The sequence below is a fragment of the Microchirus variegatus genome (genome assembly GCF_963457635.1).
Source record: "Microchirus variegatus genome assembly, chromosome: 5".
Taxonomy (NCBI): Eukaryota; Metazoa; Chordata; class Actinopteri; order Pleuronectiformes; family Soleidae; genus Microchirus; species Microchirus variegatus.
In genome coordinates this window covers 31855973-31883088 of record NC_139806.1, presented here as the reverse complement: position 1 = coordinate 31883088, position 27116 = coordinate 31855973, and the positions used below count along the sequence as shown (strand labels likewise).

Genomic DNA, 27116 nt, shown 5'->3' with positions numbered 1-27116 from the left:
AGGAATATCCCCCTCACTTTTCCTCCTCCGTGGCCGCCCCTGCTGTGGATTCTTCATCACCACTGGACTAAAAACGCAGAGGGATTTATTTATATTCGTGCCACAGCGGACACCACGCGCACCGAGGGATGTATTGTCGCCGCGCTGTGAACGGTGGAGAATATAAACGCACTGTCTGCTGAATGAACTTGCCCTCGTGCGCCTTTATTTGCGTCTCTGTGTTGTGGAGATGCTCTAGTCCCGGGGGGGGGGCTGAGGTTGGTTCCGCGCGTCTCTTTCTGCCTCTGGATCAGGATATAAAGTCAAGAATCTGCGCCTTTTTTTGTTTTTTTTGTGATTGTTGTTGTTGTTGTTGTTGTGTTTTGACGCCGAGGTTTTGGTCGCGCACCCGAGCGGAGGTTACGTGCGCACGCGCTCACTCACCATGGGAGACTCGATGTGGAGATATTATTTTGGAGTTCTGTTTATTGCCTTCAAAGTGGACTTGTGCCGGGCGCTTATCCTGGAGTCCATCTACTGGAACACAACAAATACCAAGTAAGTGGAACACACACACACACACGCATGCACACGCACACACACACACACACACACACACACACACACTGTTAGCGCTAGTTACGCTGCTGGCTGCCGTTGAGTGTGTGCGTCCTGTCTGCGCTCTGCTGGATTTTTTGTGCCAAAATGTGTCGGAAGATCTGCGAATTTAACGTCGCTTTGCCTCTCGCTCGCGGAAAATAACACACACGTTAACGTTTCCTACGTTTATAGACTCTATAGAATTCGGCTTAGCAATGACCGAGAGGAGCGTGATGTGGAATTTGAATGTATTTCTGTTACATTTACGCCCGTTATTGTCAACCGATCTTCTGGAATCGCGCCTGTTATGTTGTTATTATTAATAGATGAATACATAGGATTGTGTGCCAAGTTTTCTCAGTCCTGCGTAATTAGGAGAAAACGCTGAAGCAGTGTGTGTCCAGTTTGTGTCCAGTGTGTGTGCAGTGTGTGTCCGCGCGCTGCTGCGCACTTTTTGGCGAGAGTTTGTCTGGATGATCGCGGGGGGGAGGTTAAAGACGAAGGACAATGCTCCTTCTCCTCCATCCGAACACCTATCTATCCTATATAAGAGAACAGAGGCTCGTATATCATGACACAGCCCTGGTTACAGGTCAGTCTCTGTCCTGTGGAATATTTATTTCACGCGCGGTGGAGAGAGAGAGAGAGAGAGAGAGAGAGAGAGAGAGAGAGAGAGAGAGAGAGCGCGCCCGGTCCGCGGCGGCTCTTGCTCGCTCTGTTCCGCGCTGCAACTCTCCCTGTCACTCACACATTTATTTATTTATTTATTTATTTATTGATTTATTAAATGTTTCGGTCGTGGGTGCAGTTTGTGAGGGGTTGCTGGAAGTGGCTCTCTTTTCTCTGCACGGTGGAATTATTATTATTATTATTATTATTATTATTATTTTTAAGTTCATTTTACGCTCCGATTCCTCGGTCAATAATAAACCCTGCGTTTGGCTCAACAGCAGCTCCGACTGCTCCATCACACACACACATATATAATATACAAGTATAATAATAACAGCATATATGATTTTGATAAATTTTGAGAAAAATCTAGGAAAATGTTGCTGCTTTGACACGTCGAGGAGATTTGGCGGAGCTGCTCGGACGCAGCGCAGGGGCCTCTGTTACTCCAACTATTTAGCGTGGAAAGAATTTAAAGTAGCCTAATGGTGTTTTTGTGCTTGAATTATTCCTGCAAACATGTTGTGACCGTATATATATATATATATTTGCGTAACTCTTATGTCTGTGGAGTCAAAGATTCACTGGTGTGAACATTTAGGACATTATTCTCCTTTCCTGCCTTTGTCCTCTTCTCATAAGATCAGATCACATCACCACAGGACCAAGAAAGTCGGTTAAAACGAATTTCTTGAAATAAGAAAGGTGTCCTCTCCTGCTCCTCTCCTGCTCCTCTCCTCCCCCGGTCCTCCCGCTCTCAGCCCCGGCGGGGGGGGCGCCCCTCTTTGTGGCCGTTTCGTCACGGCCAAAAAACTCCAAAGTCACTCAGTTAAATGCAACTTTGGAGAAACACAGAACAGCGTTTCCCCCCCCCCCCCACTCCTCGCCGTCTTCTCTCGTGATTCCCTTTCGACTTTATAACGAAGAAAAGAGACGTGATGACGGGCGTCTGCGCGCAGCGCTGCGTAATTTCTGTGACGCGCAAAGTTTAGAATCACAGAATCGGAAGAAATATTCAATTAATTCCAACCAACGCAGAAAGTAACAGCGATCCACTGCCTAATCCATAAAAAAAAAACCTAGTAACCCAATGTATGGATTTACCAGTGTATGCGCGTCTGTCTGTTTATAATAATACTAATATTATTACAGTGTAATAGTCTCGCCACGCGCCTAATCATATAACTTCATTATATTGTCGATTATAAGAAGTGAACACATTTTAAATGTTGGTGTAGACCCCATGTACGTTTAAATGTGTGTACATGAGTGTACATATGATGAGGAAAACCGTGTCCGATAATTAAAAAAAAGTACATTTTAAAATAAAAAAACACTCCTGTTACTGAACCATTTGACAAATCTGAGGCAAAACGTTTAATATGAATCATTATGTATGAGTTATATGTCTCAAAATGGATTTGCGCAGTAGATTTGCATATATATATGTTAATTAATAAAGTGTGTATATACATATACATATATATATGTATATATATATATGATTATAGCCCAGCCTAAAGTCAAGCTGAACAGTTCAAAATACTGATGATATTCAGAAATCAGGAGTTTTTTAAAGTAGCACTCTTCACATTTAGCCCTGAGAATAAAAGCTTTTTTCCACTTTGGAGCCATAGTCTTCACTTGGTTTGTCACTTTTGATTATAGAAAGAAGAACAAGAAGAAGAAGGGTTTAAAGAAAACAAAAAAGCAAACAAAAAGAACAAGCATGTCCACCCTTTAAGAGAAGCAAAAGCTCTGGACTCTGCCACAAAAGTACTGGGCATTCCATGAGATTAGCAGTGTGTGTGTGTGTGTGTGTGTGTGTGTGTGTGTGTGCATTCTGTCTGGTGGTGGGTGAGGAGTTCAGAGATAAAAGGTCACAGAGTTACCCGTTGTGTCCAAACATATCCTCCTTTTCAAGCACAATTGTTGTTTTTTAAAAGTTAAAATGAAATACGTCGAGTTAAAATATGTATTTACTTATTTACTATATGCACAATATATCAATTATTATTACGTACGGACAAATGTTACACAACCACTCGCGGATTCATCTGAGGATTATTTGTGGATTTGTCTGGAAATTATGGAACGTGTTTCTCAAACGTCTACATAACAACATGCTCGAGGAAACCACAACATATTCACATTTAAAGAGCTAAAAAAAGTACTAATTAACAAACTAATGTACCAAATTAACTGAAACAATGACTAAAGTAGACGGAATTCAATTATTAGGAGTTATTATCCGCAACTTTGAACTTTGTACCATCAATATAGTTGTTGTTATGCCTGTTGTCTCACTTAATATTAACATTTTAACTGTTTTTGTCCCCTGAGAATGTCGGCCCAGTGTGTGTGTGTGTGTGTGTGTGTGTGTATCAGTCATTACGGTGAATCATCTTTTATTCTTTGCAGCACTCATTTGGTTCAGGGAAGGATCAGTGTAAGGAAATGTGAAGCTCTGATAGAAAGTGTGTGTGTGTGTGCCTGTATTACCTACATGTGGCGATTGTTTGCATTTTTTACTAGTTTACTGTCTTTATGCATGAACTCTGCAGAGAATAATGAAAGAGAATCTCCCCCCACGCTGATACCCCTTCACCCCCAAATATCCCCCCCCCCCACACACACACACACACACACACACACACACACACACACGGCTCCTTCTCCTGCTAATCCATTTTGTAGTCGGGAGGGAGAAACAAAAGCGATGCCTGCTTTACATGGTTTATGTAAAAGGAGCGCAGCCTCTTCTCCACTGCAGTTCATTAAGAGATTACATAGAAGCCCCCAAAAAGGCCCTTTGTGACTGGGCGGCGGTGGGGGCACCTCGGTGGGCACTTCTGTGAATGCTGGGGGTTGGTTAGATAGAGATAGAGCGAGAGAGAGAGAGAGAGGAAGTGGGGGAGAAAGAGAGGGAGGGCTGACATAGAGACGCGGGTCCATCATGAATGACTGATGAAGCCTTGTGCCGAGTCTGCCAATCGCCGTCGTCCCGACCGTCCTCGCTCCCCGCGGCGACTCTAATTTAGACATTTTTCCCTCCTCGAGAGGGAGAAAACGATTGTTTTCATTCCACCTATACGTCAGCTCGGGGCAACGGGGGTGAGAAAGCAAAACCATCTGACAGCGGAGAGTCACACCCCCGGATTATTGAGAGGTTACATTTTTAGTTCCCGAATTACTGCAAAAGGGGGGAAAAGAAAGTTGCGATTTAACATCGAGTAAGAGACACCGAATGGAGGAAAAGTGTCCCGGGGGCTTATACTTCACATCCACCCCGAGGGTGAGCGGGATAATTATGTCTAGGACCCACTCTAGATCCCACCGGCCTGGATTACAGGATGAAAGGTGGAGGAGCACGGAGAGGACAAAGAGGGGATAGGGTGACAGTCGGTGGAAAAGACCCCCTCGTCCCCGTCCGGCCGACAGAGGGCGAAAGCCTCAGCTCTGCCAGAGAATCTCGGGGGTGGATTAACCCACACAGCAGCTGGGATTGAGTCAAAGGGTCGGGCGATATGTTCAGATTATAGCAATAGTGAGACATAAGACGAGAATTTGGTCACATCATAAGGTGACTTTCCCTGGTTTGAAAGGCCGTTGCACTGATAATCAAAAGTATTATATATTGGCAAAGTTGTATTTTATTTTAAAGCCACTTAATAACACTTCTTTAGGTAATAACTAGTAACTACTAGTGATTAGTCAAACTAACGATCATTTTCATTGTTAATTAAGCATTTGAGGATTAATTGATAGGTCGTTTTGGTCCATCAAATTAATTATTTTGAAAAAATCTCACTTAAACCTCAAAATGATGATCATCTCAACACACACCCCATTAACTCCCCCCCTCTGAGTTCTCCTTTACTCTCCTTTTTCTTGAAGGCGTGAAAACTTAGTTAGAAGGTAAACGAGAAAGACAGATGTCCTCCGCCGCCTGTGTGTCCGCAGCAGACTTGGGAAGTTTGTTGTTTTTGTGTGCTTTGACTCACGTTGGTGAAGGTGTGTGTGTGTGTGTTTTCCACTGTTAGGGTTCAAACACAGCTGGGAGTCCACTACTAAAGAGGCAGAGACGGGAATAAGGAAACGCTGCATGTGGTTGGAGAGAGATGCTCCAACGGCCGTATGTTAAAAAGCTCAGAGATGTAGAGATGTCACTGTGATGAGAGTCCAGACAGCTGTGGCTTCTCTCACCTGCTCACCAAATGGTCTGTGGGTGTGTGTGGGGGGGTGTGTGTGTGTGTGTGGAGTGACATGTCGCCAGTACCTTTTATAGGTCGGTCCTGTTACAAGTGTGTATGTCGCTATAATGATCCTGCTCACACTGAACCACACACAGCTGGAATAATTAATGCGTTTGTGCGTTTGTGTCATTGTTAATTAAGCATTTGAGGATTAATCGATAGGTCGTTTTGGTCCATCAAATTAATTATTTTGAAAAAATCTCACTTAAACCTCAAAATGATGATGTTCTCAACTGTGTGTGTGTGTGTGTGTGTGTGTGTGTGTCTGTGTGTGTGTGTGTGTGTGTGTGTGTGAATGTGTATCTTTTTTTGAGGACCAAAAAAACATGATCCATAGGGCATGAGGTCATTTTGTCTGGTAACTTATTATAGTAAAAACAGATATATTTCATATATATATATATATATATTTTTTATTTTTTATTTTTTATTCTCTAAGTGTATCTTTGTGAGAAGCTTAAAACATACCATCAGGAGTGAGGACATTTTGGGAAAGTGCGGACATTTTGTCTGGTCATCATTTTGGGGGTTAAGACCTGGTTTTTAGGGTTAGAATTAGCCTTTAGTTGTGAGAATAGGGATAGTGTGTGTGTGTGTGTGTGTGTGTGTGTGTGTGTGTGGTGTCGACGTCCTGTCTTATTTTTTATTTATTTATTTTTTTCGATGTTTTTATTCAAATTGGTAAAGGGTGCGACTCTCCCACTCTTGCCTTCCGCTCTCATCTCCGTCTCTCTGTCTTCCTTCCATATGTCCTCATCACCTCCTCCTGACATTTTGAATTCTGCAGGTGTGAGAACAAATGGTGTGTGATATGTTAAGAAAGGAACAAAGAAAAGTTCTCCAGAAGTGCGACAACAACTCCTGTTGTTTTATCTTATTTGTCTTGTAACAGTAAAAAAAAAAAAAGCTTTAAGAGAACATCTTTACACAAAAGGCCTAAGCTGTGCTGCCATGCCTCTCATTTACATAATATGTACGGTTTTGCAGTTCATAAACATGTCTGATCTAATGATATTGAACAGATATTGCAGTACCTATCCCAAATCTTTCCGTTTTATCAATAATTTATGTGTTTACTGCACTGGTTCAAAGCAAAAAAAACGATATTTTTTAAGACTCTTGGAATGAATCTGACCTTATTTTATTCTAGGAGTAATGACATTTTGACAGCAGTGATATATTTATGTCTCCAGGGATTCTTTTAAAATTCATATAATGTTGAGGAGGAGGAGGAGGAGGAGGAGGAGGAGGAGGAGGAGGTGGAGGAGGAGGAGGAGGAGGAGGAGGAGAGCTTGGAGAGTGCAGGGGTGAAGGGCCACGGTGGTGCAGCGACGAACCGTGTTGTTTGATGTTTCTCTTGCTCGTTTATGCAGCTGCAATGTCGGGCTCTAAAGTCAGACCTGGTGCACCTGCTTTGTTTGAATGGCTGCTGTTATTAGGGCCAGGTGTCACACACACACATTTACCCACATCTAAACAAACAAAGCCAGAGGAGGACGTTGATAGACAATGATAGATAATGAGCTTTTAAAATGAACAGTGTTGTTCTCAATCAGCCCCGAGGCAGCTGCAAACAAACACCTCACTTTTTTTTTAATTATTTTGTTTTCATTCAATGAAATGAAAGTTAGGACTGGGCAATATCATCATATCGCTATTAATATATATCTTGATATAAATCAAACCAATACTTCTGTAAGGCTGGGTGATATGGCTTATTGTGATATAAAGCTGCACATTCACTCCATACATGAATAACTTATCTACTGCTTATTATTATTATGACTGTCTTATATCATCTTAACATACACTTTTCAATTCACTTAATACCTGCTTTATTTCTTTGGCTTTTTAATGTTAAACGAAAGGATATTTACGTGTCCTAGAAACAATGAAATTGCCGATAAATATGGTCAAATTCTGCGATACAAAGATGACATACGGTATATTATAATGATTTAAAAGTGTTATTAAGTGACATTTGTATAAATATATTATATATCATCATTATATATAATGTATATAATATGACGATCACCAAAATCTGAGACCATATCTTGCCACGTCACAATATAGATATAATGAGTGTCATTTTTTGAAAACACAATCGTGTAACAGAGAGGATAGTGTGTGTGTTCTTGTACTTGCGGCATACTGAGGACCAGTGAGGGTTTTTAACCAACAAAGTGAAGTCATTTTGACGGAGTGAGGACATTTTTGCCAGTCCTCACTTTGTTTTCATTGAAATCACTTCCTTAGGTTTGACATTTTGGACATTTTGGACGACATAGTATAGTATGACGTTTTTGTCAAATTTTGAACCAAAAATTTTTGGTCAATTTTTTTTAAAAATGTTGGTCGACGTAGTATAAGTAAGATGTTTTTTCAAATTCTGGACCAAAAATTTTGGGTAAATTTTTTTTTTCAAATTTTGGACGACTTAGTATAGTATGACGTTTTTGTCAAATTTTGGACCAAAATTTTTTGTCAAATATTTTTTTAAATTTTGGTCGACATAGTATAAGTGCGATGTTTTTGTCAAATTTTGGACCAAAAATAAAAAAAAAAACGAAAAAGTTTTCCAGCCCTTTTTGCTCTGGGGCTCCACCTGCAGACATTTTATGGTACTGCACCCAGTAGTTCTATATAGATGTCATTCATGAAGTAGATATTTGTAATTGTGTTGATTTATAAAGTGGAAATGCTGGTTCTCACTTTGTCAGCAACCCAGTCCTCAGTATGCAGCAAGTACAAGAATGTGTGTGTGTGTGTGTGTGTGTGTGTGTGTGTGTGTGTGTGTGTGTGTGTGTGTGTGTGTGTGTGTGTGTGCACATGCCTCTGGCTAAGGCAGGCCTGACTCTTGAAGTGAACTGTAAAGACGGTGATAAAAAACAGGATGCAGCTATTATGATACAGAAATTTAAACTGTGTCAGAACACACCCATTTCACTGTATATCTGTAAGTGTTTGTGTGTGTGTGTGTGTGTGTGTGTGTATGCTTGTATTTCTGTCATTAGGAGGTAAAAAAAAAAAAGAAATATGTGTGTCCACACAATCAAAAAGGGCCTTTTCAGGGCTAAGACCTGGTTTTAGGGTTCAGGTTAGAATTGGGTTGAGGATGTGACGCGTGCCTGAGATACCATTCATGCTGTCAGACCGCAGATGCCGTGTGTGTGATAGTGTTGTTACATATGTAAAGTTTGTTATCAGAAAATGATTCACCTGGTATAAATACGTACAGTTGGATGTGAGTGTAAAGGTCTTTAAATTGACTTATAGTGTATGTACCATATGCCTTTTTCTCATTATGTGATAAGACCATGGAGGATATGTTTCCTTTAAATGCTTCTGCACCTCAACAGTAGCATTAGCAGCACAGTGTAACACTTGAATGCGGAAACACACCTCGTGCACGGTAGCCATGAACTCAGCCGGTCCATGTCAGTGCAGCAACAATGACGACAATGAAGCGAAAGCCAGTTTTTCACTTTTTTATTTGCACATTTAGAACCACAACTATTTGTAGTTGCACGACAAACAGATCATTCTTACTTTTTAACATTTTTCGCTTCATTTCCACCAATTTGTTTACTCTCGCCTGCAGCTACATGAAGAAAAAACCTGTTCTGACATTGACTTGAAACCTAACACACACACCACACATGCATGTGTCTCATTCTTACTGAGCCCCTGTTCCTCTTTATGTTGTCTTCATGGAAGCAGAGCACTTCTCCCTCCCTCTCGCTTCTTTTGCCTCAGACCCAGACACATGCATGTTAACATGGCAGATGGCGCTATAGTGCACACGTGTCCTCCTTCTCGTTCTCTCTATCTTTCACTGTGACCTCGTGTCCGTCACTGGACCGAGGGGGGCAGATGAAAAGACATTCACTCGGCCGGGTTTGGCGTGGGTGTTCCCGTCCGACACACACACAACGCAGGCCGTGCACTTAAATCAAGACGCGATCGTCATTTTCATGAGTCAATATTTGCACCGCCGCGCTGTCTGTCTGTTTGCTGGTATTAATATGCTTGATGTGCAGTTGAAAGGCCTTGTTAACATTTCACATTTTTTGCGGGGGGGCAAATTCGTTTAGCAGCTAAATACAGGGTTTCACCCTCTACCTTGAGCTCCAGCTGTGTGTGTGTGTGTGTGTGTGTGTGTGTGTGTGTGTGTGTGTGTGTGTGTGTGTGTGTGTGTGTGTGTGTGTGTGTGTGAGAGAGAGAGAGGGGGGGGGGGGGGGGGAATGCTGCAGGGGCTCTCACTGCACCCAGACTAAATGACAACATTATTTCACTTTTGGAAAGAATTTAGGGAATTTCAACCGCTCTCTGAGACACAATGACAAAACGCTCCAGGCTCTCTCTCTCTCTCTCTCTCTCTCTCTCTGCGAGTGTGTGCGTGATAGAGAGAGTGTGTGTGTGTCTGCATAAATAAATAAATAAAATAAATGTTAATTGTCTCACATGACGATATGGGCCAGAGTCCATCATTTTATTTTTGATTTCCTGTCGCTAATAAAACGCTCCGCCTCCTACAGAATTCAACTCTATGAGCAATTAAGCAGTTCGATGTGTCCACAAAGAGGAATTGCCACTCATCATATATTTATTTATTTATAAAGATGTATATTCTGTGAGGACACTCATAGATGTATTCACACATAATGAACGTCTCCTCGTCATCGTTTTTTTTTCCCTGCAGCTAACTAACACGCCTCTGCTCTTGTTCTTCTTCCCAGATTCGTGCCAGGCCAAGGAGTAGTGTTGTACCCTCAGATCGGGGATAAGTTGGACATTGTGTGCCCGCGCGTGGACGGCGGGTCGACCGACGGCGTGGAGTATTACAAGGTTTACATGGTGCCCAAGGAGCAGCTGGAGAGCTGCACCGTCACCAAGGCCAACACGCTGCTCCTCAACTGCGTCAAACCCGACCAGGACGTCAAGTTCACCCTCAAGTTTCAGGAGTTCAGCCCCAATTTGTGGGGCCTGGAGTTCCTGAGAGGCCAAGACTACTACATCATCTGTGAGTACATCCCCTGAAGGCATCATCAGTCAGAAAAGTATTTTAGTTTAAAAGTGAAAACAGCATCGGAAAATCTGGTTAAATGTTGAAGAAGCAGCTGTTTGATGACAGTTTGAAATGTGTTGTGGTGCAAGACGGAGCTTGTGAAGTAGGGATGAATGAGCTTTTTACGCTATATGATAGGTCCATATACTGTATATGATTTCATCATTTAGTCTCTGTGTAAAATAAACATACAGATCAGATAATTCATTTTAAAAGAAATATCTGCATAACATGCACAGGAGTTCAAACTCACTAGTTGATTGTTAGTTTGGGGCTTTTTTTTCTTTCAAAACTCCCTGTTTTGCTTCATTTGGCTGCTCAGACTTAACTACAGTTAACACTGGTATCAGGGGTTCTCTCTTGGTGTTTGAATAATGAACATAACAGTTGAAACTTACTGAGATGTACAACAGATACAAGCACTGTCCACACTTCCCCGATCTGTTACCGCAAACCCCGCGACTACTTCCTGTTACCGCTGATGTATTAACAACAGACGAAGAGAAGTTCTAAAATGAAAATAACTTATGTGTAGTTTATTTTTGGCCAATATCTGGGGCTCTTATTTTGAAATCCAGTTTGAAAAGAATTGTTGCTATGTAAGATTGACTGTCGTGTATGAGGAAGTCTTTTCGACTGGTTCATGGAAGGAGCAATAATTACATTATTATTATCTGATCCACTAACTTTAACAACCGTCAGACTTACGCTGATAATAACCTCAACTTTGATTTAAAAATATGCAGAAATAGCATCCAAAGAAGTGTGTGTTTATTCTCTTATAAGGATTTGCTTCTTGTGGGGACACGGGGAATCTGTAGCCAAACCACTGACGGTTGTAAGAAAATGTCCCGATGATGCAATGTTTACAGATGGTGTCAGTGCTTTGCCACAAATCGCAAAACATTACCTGGAACTCACCTCTTTAGGTGTTGCACATGCTATTTACCCGTGCTATATGAGCTTCACCCTCCATCCTTTTTGCCCTTGGAAGTGATTCAGCATCATCACAGTCCCATGCTGCAGATGTGTTCCTCGCCGTTCATCACCTGCGACACACACACTAACACCGTCCTAGGAGGAAGTTGTGTCGGGCTTTAGCGGCGCCCCCCTGGTTAGAAACACTGAAGGTGGACCGAACCATCTGTGCGGCACCGATGGGGGGGCTGTGCGTCAGATAGGGACCATCTGCGAGGCTCTGCCACCGCCATCTGTGAGCTGTCACAGTAGGGGAAGGCCATATTTCTGAGTGAGTGGAAGGAAGGCAAAGAGAGCAAAGAACGAGAGGAGAGAAGTGCATGGAATACTGTACCTATAACCCAAATCATCCATTATGGTGACATTTTCCCAAATTAAAATGTGGAAGTTAACAGCTGATAGCGCTGCGTGGTGTAAATCCCATTTTTAACGGCCTGTTCCAGAGCAGGCCTCTGAATTTAAATGTCCTCTTCTACGCTCAGAAGTCAAATTAGAGGGATCTGTTTAGCAGCTGCTTCGGAAAAACAGTTTCTTTAACACCACATGCCTTTTTTTTTTTTCTTTCCACTTCTGCAGACGTTAACAGGCAAACAGCTGTAAACAGCTCCAGTGGCTCATAGCTGTGGGATATTTGCATGTCAGCTCATGTCTCGCTGTGTCTTTCAGTGTCTGAACAGGTCAGACGTTCGTTCTGCTAAATACACTTGTTGCTAATAAAGCAGGTTAAACGACTGATAATAGCTCCGAGGCAGAACTACACTAACAGACACTCGCTGTCAAATACACTGGATAAGAACATCTGTACGGAGAAGACGAGCAGAGCATTAGATGTGCTTTGTGTGTGTGTGTGTGTGTGTGTGTGTGTGTGTGTGTGTTCTTGTACTTGCGGCACTTTGGACCAAAAATTTTGGACCAAAAATTTTGGACCAAACATTTTGGACCAAACATTTTGGACCAAAAATTTTGTTTCAAATGTTTTTCAAAATTTTGGTCGACATAGTATATAATTTCGTTTTTTTCAAATTTTGGACCAAAAATTTTGGATCAAAAATTTTGGACCAAACATTTTGGACCAAACATTTTGGACCAAACATTTTGGACCAAACATTTTGGACCAAACATTTTGGTTCAAATGTTTTTCAAAATTTTGGTCGACATAGTATAGAATTTTCGTTTTTTTCAAATTTTGGACCAAAAATTTTTTTTCTAAAATTTTGAACGACATCGTATATTATGATGATTTTGTCAAATATTGGACCAAAATTTTTTGGTCACATTTTTTTTTTAAATTTTGGTCGACATAGTATAATATGACGTTTTTTGTCAAATTTTGGACCAAAAAAAAAATAAAAAAATGTCCAGCCCTTTTTGCTCTGGGGCTCCACCTGCAGACATTTTATGGTACTCGAACCAGTAGTTCTTTGTAGATGTCATTCATGAAGTAGATATTTGTAATTGTGTTGATTTATTAAGTGGAAATGCTGGTCCTCAGTATGCAGCAAGTACAAGAATGTGTGTGTGTGTGTGTGTGTGTGTGTGTGTGTGTATTTGCTCTCCTCTCACCTCCTCCTCGCCTTCCCTCCAACCAAACGCAGCAGTTCATTATTTAAGAGCGGTGCTGGTGGTTTACTTCTCCTGTTTCTCACTAAGGATTTGTAATGATCACACACCCACATATATATATATATTAATATACATGTAGCAACATGTCTACAGTTAAAGATTAAAACACTGTGCTGTGAAACAAATACGACACAAGCACTAGTAATAGTAAAAGTGTCAGTGTTCGTGTGGTGGCAGCCATCTTTGAATCCTGAACTCGGGGGGTGTTTGAGGTTGCTCAGCATAATTAGTTCATCTGTTGTTTCCTCTGAATGTCTTTATTTATGCATATCCTCTGAAAGCTTATGGACATTAGTGATGAACGTATTCGTTTTGTTACAAAATGTCAGGTAAATATGTGTCTGTACATATATATAATATGTACATATATTAAATGTGTGTGTGTATATATTAGATTTTTTTACCCACCAAAATAATAATATATTATTATGTTTTAACAAACTTTTTGAAAAATAATATTTTTTTATATCCCTGTCTGAGGCATTACCTCCAAGACCCACCAGTGGGCCATGCTGATATAGACAGTTACTGGTACATGTACAGCAGGTGTGTTGGTGTGAGGGTAGATAGATAGTATTTGTGTGACATGCGCCCAAACACACACACACACACATTCGTGTACTTGCTGCATACTGAGGACTGGGTTGCTGACAAAGTGAGGACCAGCATTTCCACTTTATAAATCAACACAATTACAAATATCTACTTCATGAATGACATCTACAAAGAACTACTGGTTGCAGTACCATAAAATGACTGCAGGTGGAGCCCCAGAGCAAAAAGGGCTGGAAAACTTTTTTTTATTATTTATTTTTATTTATTTTTTTGGTCCAAAATTTGACAAAAACGTCATTCTATACTATGTCGTCCAATTTAAAAAAATAAAAATGTACCCAAAATTTCTTGTCCAAAATTTGACAAAAACGTCATACTATACTATGTCGTCCAATTAAAAAAAAAAAATGTACCCAAAATTTTTGGTCCAAAATGTGACAAAAACGTCACACTATACTATGTCGTCCAAAATTTGAAAAAATCTTTGACAAAAAAATCTTTGGTCCAAAATTTGACAAAAACATCATACCTTACCTTACCCAAAATTTGAATTATATTTTTTGACAAATTGAGTATAGCATGTTATAGCAACCTAAGGAAGTGATTTCAGTGAAAACAAAGTGAGGACCGACCAAAATGTCCTCACTTTGTAAAAAATGACCTCACTTTGTTGGTTAAAAACCCTCACTGGTCCTCAGTATGCCGCAAGTACAAGAACACACACACACGCAGCTGCACCAGTACAAACTGTACACATCACTGACAACAACAACAACAACAACACTCCTCACAGCCTCCTCCTCCTCCTCACTTTATCTGCACACGTAGTTCCATCTGCAGCTCCTGACCACAGCCTGAGCAGACGGGAATATTTGATTTCCCACCACCTCTACCTCCCTCCTCCACATCAGTCTGCTGAGTCAACATGTCGCAACACAAGAGCGGTGGGAAAGTTCGCTTTAAAATGGAGGTTTTGAAAAAAAAAAAAAAAAACAATTTTGCAGTTGTTGCAAATAACAACCCCAGTCATCCAGCTCTCTTGACGCACCACTGCCGCTCCCATCGCAGCTTTATGCAGAACGATGTGCGTGTGTGTGTGTGTGTGTGTGTGTGTGTCACCCTCTGATGTCGATTGTCTCTTGTTGATAGCTCGACCCCCGGTTCTGCAGCTTTAACGGCCCACTCCTATGATGTGTATTTAGCACATTGCTCCTGTTTTTTTTATGGCCTTTTATGGACAAGAAGGAAAGCACAAATAAACACGTAAGCAAGAATAAATACAGGAAGAAATAAGTTGAATGGAGAAAAAAAACTCATTGTTTTTGGGAGTTGTTTTGTGTTGTGTGTTTGCAGTGCAGAGCATATAGGTGCCACATGTGCATGAATCATAGGTCGTGGGTGTAATTGTGGATCATATGTTTTGGGATGTAAAACAGTAGATACATCACCCTCCGGCTCTATTGATCCATCATAGTGTGACTCCGCCTCAGAGTTCACAGCAAGGATCTCATTAGTTCTTTGGAGCGAGCTTTTAATTAACGAGCGTTTCATTCTCCATTTCTTCTCACCACCACCCAACCCACCCCCATATATACAGTACGTGTGTGTGTGTGTGTGAACATTTTTAAGTGAAAAAACAAAACAAAATTTGCAGGCTCTCCCTTGTGGCACTTCAATATACATCACTAGGACTGTATGTTGCCAATTAAGACAGCATTTTCAAGTCGCTCATGTGAAATTGTTCTGATTTTAGCCGTTCACTATGGCTAAAGGAAATTCACCAAAGTTACTTTTTTTTGAGAATCGTGCCAAGAAAATAACTATATGAGGATTCACTATTGCAACAGAATTCACTTTATAAATCATCATCATCGTGAACCATGACGTCTCTGACTATTCTGCTGTCATGTCTGTGACACCTAATGTTATTGTTGAAAGGCTGAATCGGACGTTTTTAATGAGATATGATTGACAAAATGAATTTAAACTGAAAACCTATATAAACATATAAAGAATGGTGTTCAAACACGCAACTCAAAACACAGATACTCATTAGACACATTAGACTGTGTCATCCTGCGCTTTAGTCTAAAGGCTGGCAGGTTCCCGCTCAGGACTAATGTATATCACATTCTGTGAAATTCACTCTTGTAATGTGTGTGTGTGCATGCAGCCTGGTTTTCATGTCCCTGGGCAGCTGTATTATGTAGATTTCTGTCAGTGCATATAAGTGTGCAGATATGTGCGTGTGTGTGTGTGTGTGTGTGTGTGCACGAGCATGTGTGCCTTTTCATCAGAGTGTCCGCGCACATCGCCGCTCTTTCCGGTTCGGAGCACACGAGCTTGACGTGACTGTTAGTGGCAGCGTGCGGCCTGTAGTCGGTGGAACCTAGTGAGCAAGATGATTACATGACCTAAAGAGGGAGAGAGAGAGAGGAAAAGAGGGAAACAGGGGGGAGGAAAGAGTGGCAAAAACATAAGAGAGCTAACAAAAAGGGAGGAGGGGCTTGTACAACAAGAGACAGACGATGCAAGATGAGTTGAAAGAGGGCACAAGAAGGACAGTGACAAGTGCATTGGCAGTCAGAGCACAGACACGCACGACGTTACAGTGATAACTTTCATCACCTTCTGTCTCAGCTGAGGCGTCCTGTCCGTCCTCTTCCTGCTGCTTCAACGGGAACATTTTTCTCCCGTTAAAAACTTCAAAAAATCTCATTAAAACATGCTCTCCAGGGAAACTATCAAAGCTTTATTTGACCTTGGCGTTGCCAGGTTGGTCGCATTAAAGCAAGTAATTGCTTTACATCACATTATGAAAAGGGACGGCGGGATAAATCGAGAGCTGCTAAATAACGTAAATGATCTTTTTTTTCTTCGTCATTTTGAAAAAGGTCTCCTGCAATCGTTTCAGGAAATGTCTCCCAAAATGACTTAAAGGTGACATAGAGTGGTCCTGTTGCACATAAATGTTAGTTATGGAGGTCTACTTACATATATTAACTTGTTTTTATGGTCAAAAACCTCCTAGTTGCTGTAAACTAGACGATAGAAATCCTCTTTTCTGACAGTGTTTTTCAGCCGCGATGTTTCAGAGTGAACTTTCACCCCCAGAAGACAGAGTCTTGTGATTGGCCAGTACTATCCAGCACATCCGTTCTCAGAAGCGCAGCGCCCCCCTCTGGAACGGCAGATGCACTGCTCCTCATTATCAAAACATTGTTTTAACAGTGTTTAAAAATAGCTTCGTCACGACTCCCCGCCGCAGTCCCTTTTATGACTTTAAACCGGAGTCAGACCCAGAGTCAGATGACACTGTCGCTCGTGAAACACCTCCACAACGGACGTTATTCTTCTTCTGCGGTTCAATGTACGCAACCGGATGTGCCCGGACTACCGCCCGGAGGAGGACGATCGGTTGTTCAGGAGAACCGTTGCTTACGTAACTATTACGGGATTTTCAGTGATCTCGTTGAGCCCCGAGATTACAATAAAACACAACGTTCTCAGAAATGGCTGAACTGTTTGTTTCGAACCGTCAGGGCTTCATAAACAAGGTAATGACGCAGATACACACCAAAAAAAAACAGCGATAATAGGAACTTCCGGTCTAGTTCCGCTTTAAAATGCTGCAGCACATATGCCAGGCCTGTAACATGTATAATGTGAAAATACCTTAACAATCTCCATAAAAGAGAAGGATGACAAAGACAAGACGCTCGTGTTAAATGCGCTGTGGAGCGAGTGAGTGACCGCTAAGATGTGGTCATTAGACGGACACCTTGGGTATGTGGAGGTAACCCAGCTTGCCCCCTGCCTGGCTGCAGTCACAACCGTTAACTATAGCCCATAATAATAACTCATGGTCACTGCTGGTTTCATGCTCCATAGCAACCTGATGCTTGGTAATTATGCTTTGAGTTGAGATCATAGCTGCCATCTCCTCTCTTCTCTTTCTCTTTCTGGGACACATCCCCGTTCATTCATTCATTCATTCATTCGTTCGGTGTACGGTTCACTTCCTGTCAGTCTCTGTGATGTTGATGTTATTGTTGTTTCAGTATTTATGAATAGTCCACCCTGAGTATTTAATTACACAGTGTTATTAGCCTTTATGTCTTTATGGAAACTTTTCTGCGATGGATGACAGATTTTTTTTACATTGCAAACCATATTGCATCGACTTTATCATTTAAAAAAAAAGGATCGATCGTTACCTTATATTGTAAATATCAAATGAAGGCCACTCTTGAAATATTGCTTCAGCCAAACTGGACATCACAACAATGTGTTATAACATAACTTACAACACATTACATTATTATGATTGTTATTTTTAATGGTCTTGTTTTATTGTTTATTGTGATTTGTTAAACTATTCTACTTTTCTTAGGTTTTGGCACTTTTGCATCCATCCATTTTACTGCTTTATCCTCCACATGAGGGTCGTAGGGGTGCTTTGCCTATATTGTTTTTATCTACAGTGACAGATATATAATTGACATACTTTTTTCCCCTTTTACCCTGAGTATCCAGCGTGTGGTTTGTCCGCCAATCTCTGTATTTAAAGTTGCTGTTTAAATAAAAATTGGTAATGTACAAGGTCATTAAAAGGAAGTGGTTATCTGTGCTACAGATGAACCCAAAGTGGGTTAAGAGCTCCTCAGTCTTTATCAGGAGTGTGGCTCACACATCGTCTGTTGTGTTAAACACAGAGTGATTTTTTTTTTTTTTTTTACACCACCACCTGCTTGATTTGATAAATGGGAGAAAATGAAGTTAAGCAGGGTAAATGCAGTTAGGGAGGGCGAGAACAGGGCGGGGTGCATGCATTATGGTGTGTGTGTGTGTGTGTGTTGGCATCAGGGTTGCTGCTTGGAACTGTGCTTGCAGTGATAATGCAAACAGTTTTTACAGGTTGCTCTGACAAAAACAACAGACACAGAGAGGCTTTTACATGTGACACGTGTAAGACTCCGGTCTTAAGCGGCACTTTGTCATAGTCAGTGAGCGCTTTAATTGTGGCACCTTGTTTTTTCGCAGTCTTGGGTGTGGGTTTGTTTATTGAAGCTGTTTTGTTCAACTCTTTCTTAACCACTTCACCAAAAGCAGTGAGTCATTAGACTGCAATTCCCAATGTGTCCACATGTAGCTTTTCTTACTCTTACTCTTACTCTGACTTTTTCTGCATCCATTTTGCCATATTTCTCCCTCTTGTATCCTCACTTAAGCCCAATTTATACTTCTGCGTAAAGTGCTCTGCGTCGACGCAGAGCCTGTCGAAGAGCCTCTACGTCGTCTCCGACTGCACAAAATATTGTTTAAGTGTCCGTCACTCTGTCAAGGGACAATGGAGACGGCAAGAGCTGCGATTGGTCCTCAGGACAGGCCGAGCAAAGCTGCTCTGTGCCGGCTCACAGTGAGCACCGAGTGTCCACAGACGCGGAGCTGATCCCCGCCGATAACGCCACTGCCAAACGATAAATACGTCATATCTTAACACACACAGCACATGTTTAGACTCTAAATGGCCAATTTCTCGCCTCAAATTATCTTAAAACTGCGTTCCGTCACACAGAAAAGTGAGAAACGGCCACTGTTTCAACAACAACAGTCTTTCTCTCTCTTTCTTTCTCGGACACCATTGCTCACTGTAGCCAGAAGCACAACAACCTTGCGCAGCGACCCCTACTGATCGGGCGGGAAATTGCATCACTGATCGGGCGGGAAGTCCGTCACCACGACGAAGAAGTATAAAGGCTCGAGGCGTCTCCATAGTGACGCAGTCGGATAACGCATTACACAGTCGGAGAAGTATAATGTGGCCTTTACTCCTCATTTCTGAGTCTTGGCTGGCTGCAGTCAGCGGTAGTTGATGACTAAATCTGTTTGTGAGGTTCTTGTATGAGGCAGGTCTATGCCATCCCCCCTCTTCCTTCTGTGTTCCCGGCCCTTAAGGATTAGCTGGTTAACTCTAGCCCAGCTCATCTGTCCAGCTCGGCTTGTCTGGCATCAGTCCTTCAGCCAGTCTTAGTAGTTTTTTACAATCAAATTCCCCTTTAAATCCAAGTCAGCCTTGCCTGGAACGCAACCTTGGAACTGACAGTGTGTGTTTTGTTCCACGTTTAAAGGGCAAGAAAAGTTAAAAAGATCCAAAACAACTCCAGATTGAAGGATGTTTTTTTTTTAGATGTGAAGGAAATTACAGACAAGTTTGATGTTTTTTAGCTCGTCTTTTCATCTTCAGTTCAGATCTGTCTTTAACGGCTTAAAGTGCCCGCGTAAATCGTCTCTTTCGAATATTTGCCATTTTTTCCTCACCATTAGACTTGTAGTCGAAGTTTATAAGCTGCTCTTCTTCCCACACCAGATCCAATGGTGGAAATATTTAGCTCACGAGAACACAGGAGCTGTAGGTTGCCTTGATTGGTGAGTTTTGTGTCACTTAGGTCAATTAGAATGAAGGATTTCAGACACTGAACTCACATAATAACATATTTGAACTCACTGATGGAGGCAGCAGTAGATCAACAACAACAACAACGTGCGTGGTGTGATGTGGAGATAGAGCGGGTTTACAAAAAAACAAAAACTTCTGTTTCCAGTTTGAAAATGTTATTCATAAATGCAAGATAAAGTAATGGACATGATGTTGAGGTAGCACAGACTTTTGCATAGTGGCTAAATCTGTCTGTGCTGGCCATCATGTTTTCACCGAGGTCGTGCATGCCATCTTTTGCTAGTCCTCAGTACAGGGTGCCTGCAGGGGGGGCTCTTGCAGCCCAGTCAGCGCTGACTGCATGGGCTCATCCAACCACACTTCAAAAACAATCTCAGGAGTGGCACAAGTAGCGACATGTGCACCGTACGAGACCCACTGCCCTTCTCGCCACGTGACCTCTGACCTCTTTAGCACAAGTGTGCTTAAGTATGCTTTACATTCCACGCAGCTCCCACCTGCAACCTCACAAACCATCTCTGTGTTTTTCACTCCACAAACACAAAAACTATGTCCACATGAATGACATTTGTTAGCCCCATAAATGCATATATAGGACTAACAGGTACATACGTTTAATATCTGCATGCACGCACACAAGTGCGGGGGCACAGGAGTGCAAGCCTTTAAGAAGCTTTGTGCGTAATGTGCTTTTCAGTCTCCAGTGAAGAGCCATAGGTCGACGAGACGGAGCGAGAAAAACAGAGAGATGGGGGAGAAGGAGGGCAAGGTGGAGGGTGAGAAGTGGGGGGGGGGGCAGGGAGTCCTTGTTAACATGCTCTTGTGTGTCCACTCCCATCATTGTCTTATCGAAGCAGCGGGATTTGTATCAAAATGAACGCTCGCCCAGGGGTAGGGAAAGGAAGGGGAAAAGGTAACAATGGGGAGGAGGAGAAAGTGCATGCATGGGCTTCGTTATTCAAAGCTTTTTTTTTTTTTTTTTTTTTTTTGTTAAATCAGAATCGGGGTGAGATGTGTTACAACAAACAGTTTAAACCTCTCAAGAGTTAAACCTGCATGGGGCTTTTTTGCTGTACTCTACAGGTTTTGGACAGGCTTCAGGTCCAGAAGGACAGACACGCTAAGGTGACGAGCGTGTAGAGAAAAGTGGGGGGAAAAGAAGATGAGGATAGGCTGGAGAGGAAGCAGAGGGAAGGGGAGGGGAGGGCTGGGGGGGGTGGGGGGGGGCGTGCTGCGCTGTGGTGGGAGCAGTCGCAGTGAATGTGGGCCACTGTGCGTTGGCGGGAAGCCAAGCTGCTAAGCCCTGGCAGCTCGTTAGCCTCTGTGTTACCGACCTGATAGACCACAAGCCCGGCCCACCCCCTCCTCCTCCTCCCCCCCTGTCCCTCCCTCCCAGCCTGCTCCCTGTCCTCCTCCTTGATTGACGTTCGCTGCAGTTCCACGCAGCAGCCTCCGGGGGCGGCACAGATAAACACACACACAGGCTCATACACAGAGTGTAGAAAAACATCCAGCCATGAGAAGGCAGTTTGTGGGCCACATGTGTATTATTTTTAAAGAAAATGTGCATTTTTAAACATTCCATACATCATCTGCATACAGAGCCTATTTGTTTCTTTTTTTTTTTTTAATGTGTTCCCTAATATCTGCTCCCGTCTGGCTCTTAAATTCAGTTTTTTTTTAGCTGATCCACAAGCTTGGCTTTCAGTTTGTTCCTCAATAACTGGCTGCCACTCTCTCTGTGTTGTCAGTCGCTTTCCAAGATGGCCACTGTCACCGTAGCCAGAGCTGACTCCCTCCCTCCCTCCCTCCCTCTCCCAGCCTCCCTCCCTCCCTCCCTCCTTCCCTTAACTGTCTCCTTCAACGATCCCCATCAGCACAGTTACGGATATTATAGTCGCAATTACTCAAACTAATTGACTACGGGGATGGGAACTATTCTGCCAGAGTGGGGCAAGTGAGGGGATGAACGGGTGAATTGTGATTTTATTAAAGAGGGCATGAGTCATGTGCTGCCTCAGTGGAATCATTTCAGTGCCTCTGTTGTCTTTCAGGCACAATTCCCCAACATAAGTTTTCAGCTATAGATAGCCACATTTTTGTGTTGTTTTTTTTTTGGTGTGTGTGTGTGTGTGGGGGGGGGGGGGGGGGGGGGTTATCCTGCAGTGCCGGCTCTTGCCTTTACACAGACATTTATCCGGCTCTGTTGTTTCTGGAGTGTTGCCGTAGCAACGTTCACTTCCATGTTCACTCCCTTTAGATGAGGGTGAGGCAGAATAAACAGGCTGAGTAAAAGAGGGTGGTTAAGTGGGGGTTGGCAACGTATTGGTTTGATCAATAATTCAAAAAAAATAACCTTTCAGTGTAATATCAGTTGGAGTAGCTGAGAGAGAATGTTCACACATTCTAAACCTCCTCGAGACTCTGTTTGTAGCTTGTCATCAATCTTTCTTTGACCACAGGAAGTTCAAAGAGTGGGTTCTCCTATTGGCTACTAATACCATATGTCCATATGGTACGGTTTGGTTTGGTGCCCTTTCTGTATGGTTTGGAATGCGAACACCTTGGGTCTGGCTTGCGTTTTGACTGTGAATGTTACCTTTACCTGTTAGGTGTGGGCTGCGCCCGATGGCAGCGGCAAACATAGTGCGACATAGAGCAAACTGTTGCTTGCAAAGTTTGCATTTCACTTTTTTCTACTTTTGAACAATGCTGCCACACTGCTGATGTCTGACATGTGATGTGACAGGAGGACTGACTGTAGCCTAACATAAAAAGCTCAAAATTCACGTCTAATTAATGACAACGTTTATCTGTCTGACTGTCCTCATGAGCCACTGAGCGACAACAACTCCCTGGGCTGGACTAAACCAAAATAGTGGAAAACAAGGGGGGTGTTCTCTGATGACAGGCTGTTACGTGTGAAGCACGGGTGCTATAAAACACCCCTATTAGCATGTGGTACTTTCCTCCTAATGAAATTCACCATAAAAAAAAAAAAAAAAAATTTAGTCGACCAATCACAATTTTGGTCGAGCCAGAGCGTGTCGACCAATTAGTCGACCAGTCGACTTTGACTTTACAGCCCTAGTCACAAGAGAGTTCCATTTTTCTGTCGCCCTATCAACTGAATTTCATGGGTCAAACAGTACAATTTTACAAATAAATAAAAATAAAAATGATCTCTGAAATAAATGATCTCCGGTTACTCAACAATCTGTCTGTGCTTATGAAGTGTGAGGAGCTCATTTCGAAAAAAAAAAACACAATCAACCCAACTGTTTTTCAAATGACTTAATTGGAAGTGACAGTCAACTTTAACGGTGACCTTATTCTCCTGTCTCTTATCTACAGCTACATCTAACGGCACCATGGATGGAATCGATAACCAGGACGGAGGAGTGTGCAAAATCAAGTCCATGAAAATGGTCATGAAAGTGGGACAAAGTGAGTATACTGTGTTATTAAATGGTTGGTTGTAAGCACAGACACACGAGTGGGGACCAGCACAACGCAGCGCCCCTCGCAGAAGTATGGGACACTCTGAAAAATACCCTAATAAAGTCATGGAAGACTGTGGGAGACGTACAACTCCATCGTCTCATGACACAGTCATAAAGATTATAACTGTACTTAATGCTTAATAATAGTTTTATAATTCTTGAATAGCCACATTTGCATTTCTGTGTATCCAGTAAAGATTGTGTCTGGCTTATGAGCTTCTGAGTGTGTGGACGCATTGGGCCATTTTCAAAAACACACATTAATGTTGCTAAAACAAAGATGCGGTAATCACACGACCAAACATAACTATGTTGAACGTTATGGTTAATCCAATATCTTATCTTATTGGAAAACAATAACAAATTGGAATAACGTTTTTTTGCTATTTTTGTTGTTTCATTTTTACATAAAGTTCCCCTCACATTTACATTGATATGCTTTTGTTGTTAACCTGGAGCAGAGTGGAAAAAACACAGTGGGCAGCCCATGGCCTAGTATAAAGGGAACTTGGCTTGTATCCCAAGGTGTTGTTGGTTCAAATCCCAACAGGTCTCAAGGGCTGGGCTACCCCCCGAGGAAGGTGCAGAATCCCTATTGTTCCACATTGATTGGGTTTAGTGGACGCTCTAAACTGACTCCAACCACTGGGCAAATCTGTAACTCCTCTAGTGCCAATAGTGCCGCTCCGACATCTGGCGTAAAAACAAAAAAAAAATCTCTGTGCCAAATCAAATATGTGGCTCACTAGCAGTCGATCCGCTGTGGCAGCCCCTAGAGAGAGGGAGAATAAATACATTGGCACAACACACATATCTATGCAAGAGAGTTACTCATTAATTCCTGTGTCTTGTATTTTTCCAGATCCCTCTGACCCTAATTCACCCAAAGACAACCCCACCCGGGTCCCTTTCTACCCCCCTCGCCCAGACGACAAGGACATCTACAACACTAACGATGTGCTGGAAAAGCCAGGTGAGACGAGATTCTGAGCTCAAATCCCGGGGGAAACGTGTTGATCGAGTGGAGGGATTTACCGACACAGTTGTTCTGCCAGATTTTAAACCGATTGTGTAAAAAGTAAGGGGTTTGTGCTCGTCTGTGTGAAAGTGAAGGGAACGAAAGGTCAGCAATTCATCAGCCAGTAATTAAATGTTACCTATAAAACTGATAGGCATCTCTGGCCTCTCAAGGATCTGCTCAGTGGCCTCAACCCACCTCTTAAGTGACACATTTTTCAGGAAAATTATGTGATCGCTGTCTGCAATCTTTTTTTTTTAATGACTTGCTTTTTAGTAGTGACACGCACCTTTTTTTCCCCTGGCGTCCCATGATGTGCATCTCCAGGCAGACATATACTATAGCTGCTATTACACTGCAGTTAAAAAAATATCCCATGAAGAAAGTCAGAACTGTAAAGGCCACATTATACTTCTCCGACTGCGTAATGCGTTATCCGTCTGCGTCACCACGTTGACCACTCGAGCCTTTATACTTCTGCGTCGTGGTGACGGGTAGGCGCTGCAATTTCCCGCCCGATCAGTAGGGGTCGCTGCGCAAGGTTGTTGTGCTTTTGGCTACAGTGAGCAATGGCGTCCTAGGGAGAAAGACTGTTGTTGTTGAAACAGCGGCCGTTTGTCACTTTTCTGTGTCCCGGAACGCAGTTTTAAGATAATTTGAGGCGAGAAATTGGCCATTTAGAGTCTAAACATGTGCTGTGTGTGTTAAGATATGACGTATTTATAGTTCGGCAGCGACGAAGTCGGCGGGGATCAGCTCCGCCCTCTGTGGACGCTCGGTGCTCACTGTGAGCCGGCACAGAGCAGCTTCGCTCGGCCTGTCCTGAGGACCAATCGCAGCTCTTGCCGTCTCCGTTTGTCCCTTGACGGAGTGACGGACACTTAAAAAATAATATTCCGTGCACCCGGAGACGACGCAGAGGCTCTTCGACAGGTTCTGCGTCGACGCAGAGGATTCTGCGTAGCCTACGCAGAGCACTTTACGCAGGAGTATAAATTGGGCTTTACTGGTGATTGTCTTCATGGTATATATGGGATATAAGCCCTGTTCAGGGAAGATAAAAGGAAAGAAATGCGGCTTCCGTCATCTCATCAAGGTTTCATGATAACGCCGAACATTTCTCAGTAGCTCAGTTGGTTGAGAACGGCACTTTCAATCTGATTTTTAACGTTGCTGAAAACTGAGCCACTTCACCGTCTCGCCATGTTCCTCACTCCGGCTTTCCTCTGTCTCGCCAGATGTAGCGCACAGGGAGAGCAACGACAACAACGGCGGCGGGAAGTCCTCCAGCATCATCGGCTCGGAGGTGGCCATCTTCGTGGGCATCGCCTCGGGCAGCGTCATCTTCATCATCATCATCATCATGCTGGTGCTGCTGCTGCTCAAGTACCGGCGGCGGCACCGCAAGCACTCGCCGCAGCACGCCGCCACGCTGTCCCTGAGCACGCTGGCCACGCCCAAGCGGGGCGGCGGGGGCGGGAACAACAACGGCTCGGAGCCCAGCGACATCATCATCCCGCTCAGGACTGCAGACAGCGTCTTCTGCCCGCACTATGAGAAGGTCAGCGGCGATTACGGCCATCCGGTCTACATAGTTCAGGAGATGCCTCCTCAGAGTCCGGCCAACATCTATTACAAAGTCTGAGGTATAGAACTTAGGACAGAAGTCAAAACTGGAACAAATCCCCGGGGGGTCAGAGCAGGGGTCTTGGTTTTGGCTGCCACCACCTGCACACCCTCAAACAATCTCTCTTTCTCTCTCTCGGTCTGTCAGTCTCCTCCTCTTCTCTAAAGTTTTGTCAATATTTTTTTTTTTTTCTTTCTCAGTTTTACTGATACCTTGCTGTCTGATTTCATCACAGTTAGGGGGAGCGGACGGGGTTGAGGGGAAATGTCACGGCTGCTGCTCTCTGGGAGGTTTTGGGGAAATGAGAGAGAGAGAACAATCTTTTTTTTTTTTTTTCGGCTATGTTTCTACCCTGTTTGGGGGAATCGGAAAAGTTAGACAGTTGCACAGTGTTTTTGTTTTTCTTTGGGATGGACAAATGTGGATGTAAAGGTGTGAAAGTCAAATGTTTTGACCTCACCTTAAGAGAAACTACTGGTTTGGAGAAAAGCATGATGGGAAAGGAGGACAAAAAAACACGAGCGAGGAGGAGACGTGAGCAAGGATATGGGGCTAATTATGAACTTGCAAAATGGACGCCCGTCCTTAACGCTCACAAGCAAGAGAGAGACTGTGGATTTACCAGCCAAACAAACATGGAGGAAGGAGAGGGATTCGAACACCAATCATCTCTGGGACTCTCCTGATTGACTCTCAGCCTTTTCACCCTGCCACCAACACGCTCACCATCACACGGACACATGTTCGCTCCCACGCGCAGACACACTTCACCAA

The 27116-nt window shown here is 43.0% G+C and overlaps 1 protein-coding gene across 1 annotated transcript; it reads left to right on the top strand.

Moving 5' to 3' along the window:
- Positions 1 to 22: 22 nt before the first annotated feature.
- On the top strand, positions 23 to 26398 carry efnb2a (ephrin-B2a). The gene is made up of 5 exons (XM_083889082.1): positions 23 to 537; positions 10250 to 10533; positions 23549 to 23641; positions 24560 to 24670; positions 25954 to 26398. The coding sequence occupies exons 1-5, from the start codon at positions 425 to 427 to the stop codon at positions 26358 to 26360; spliced, it is 1008 nt and encodes a 335-aa protein (XP_083745208.1). The 5' UTR covers positions 23 to 424; the 3' UTR covers positions 26361 to 26398.
- Positions 26399 to 27116: the final 718 nt, after the last annotated feature.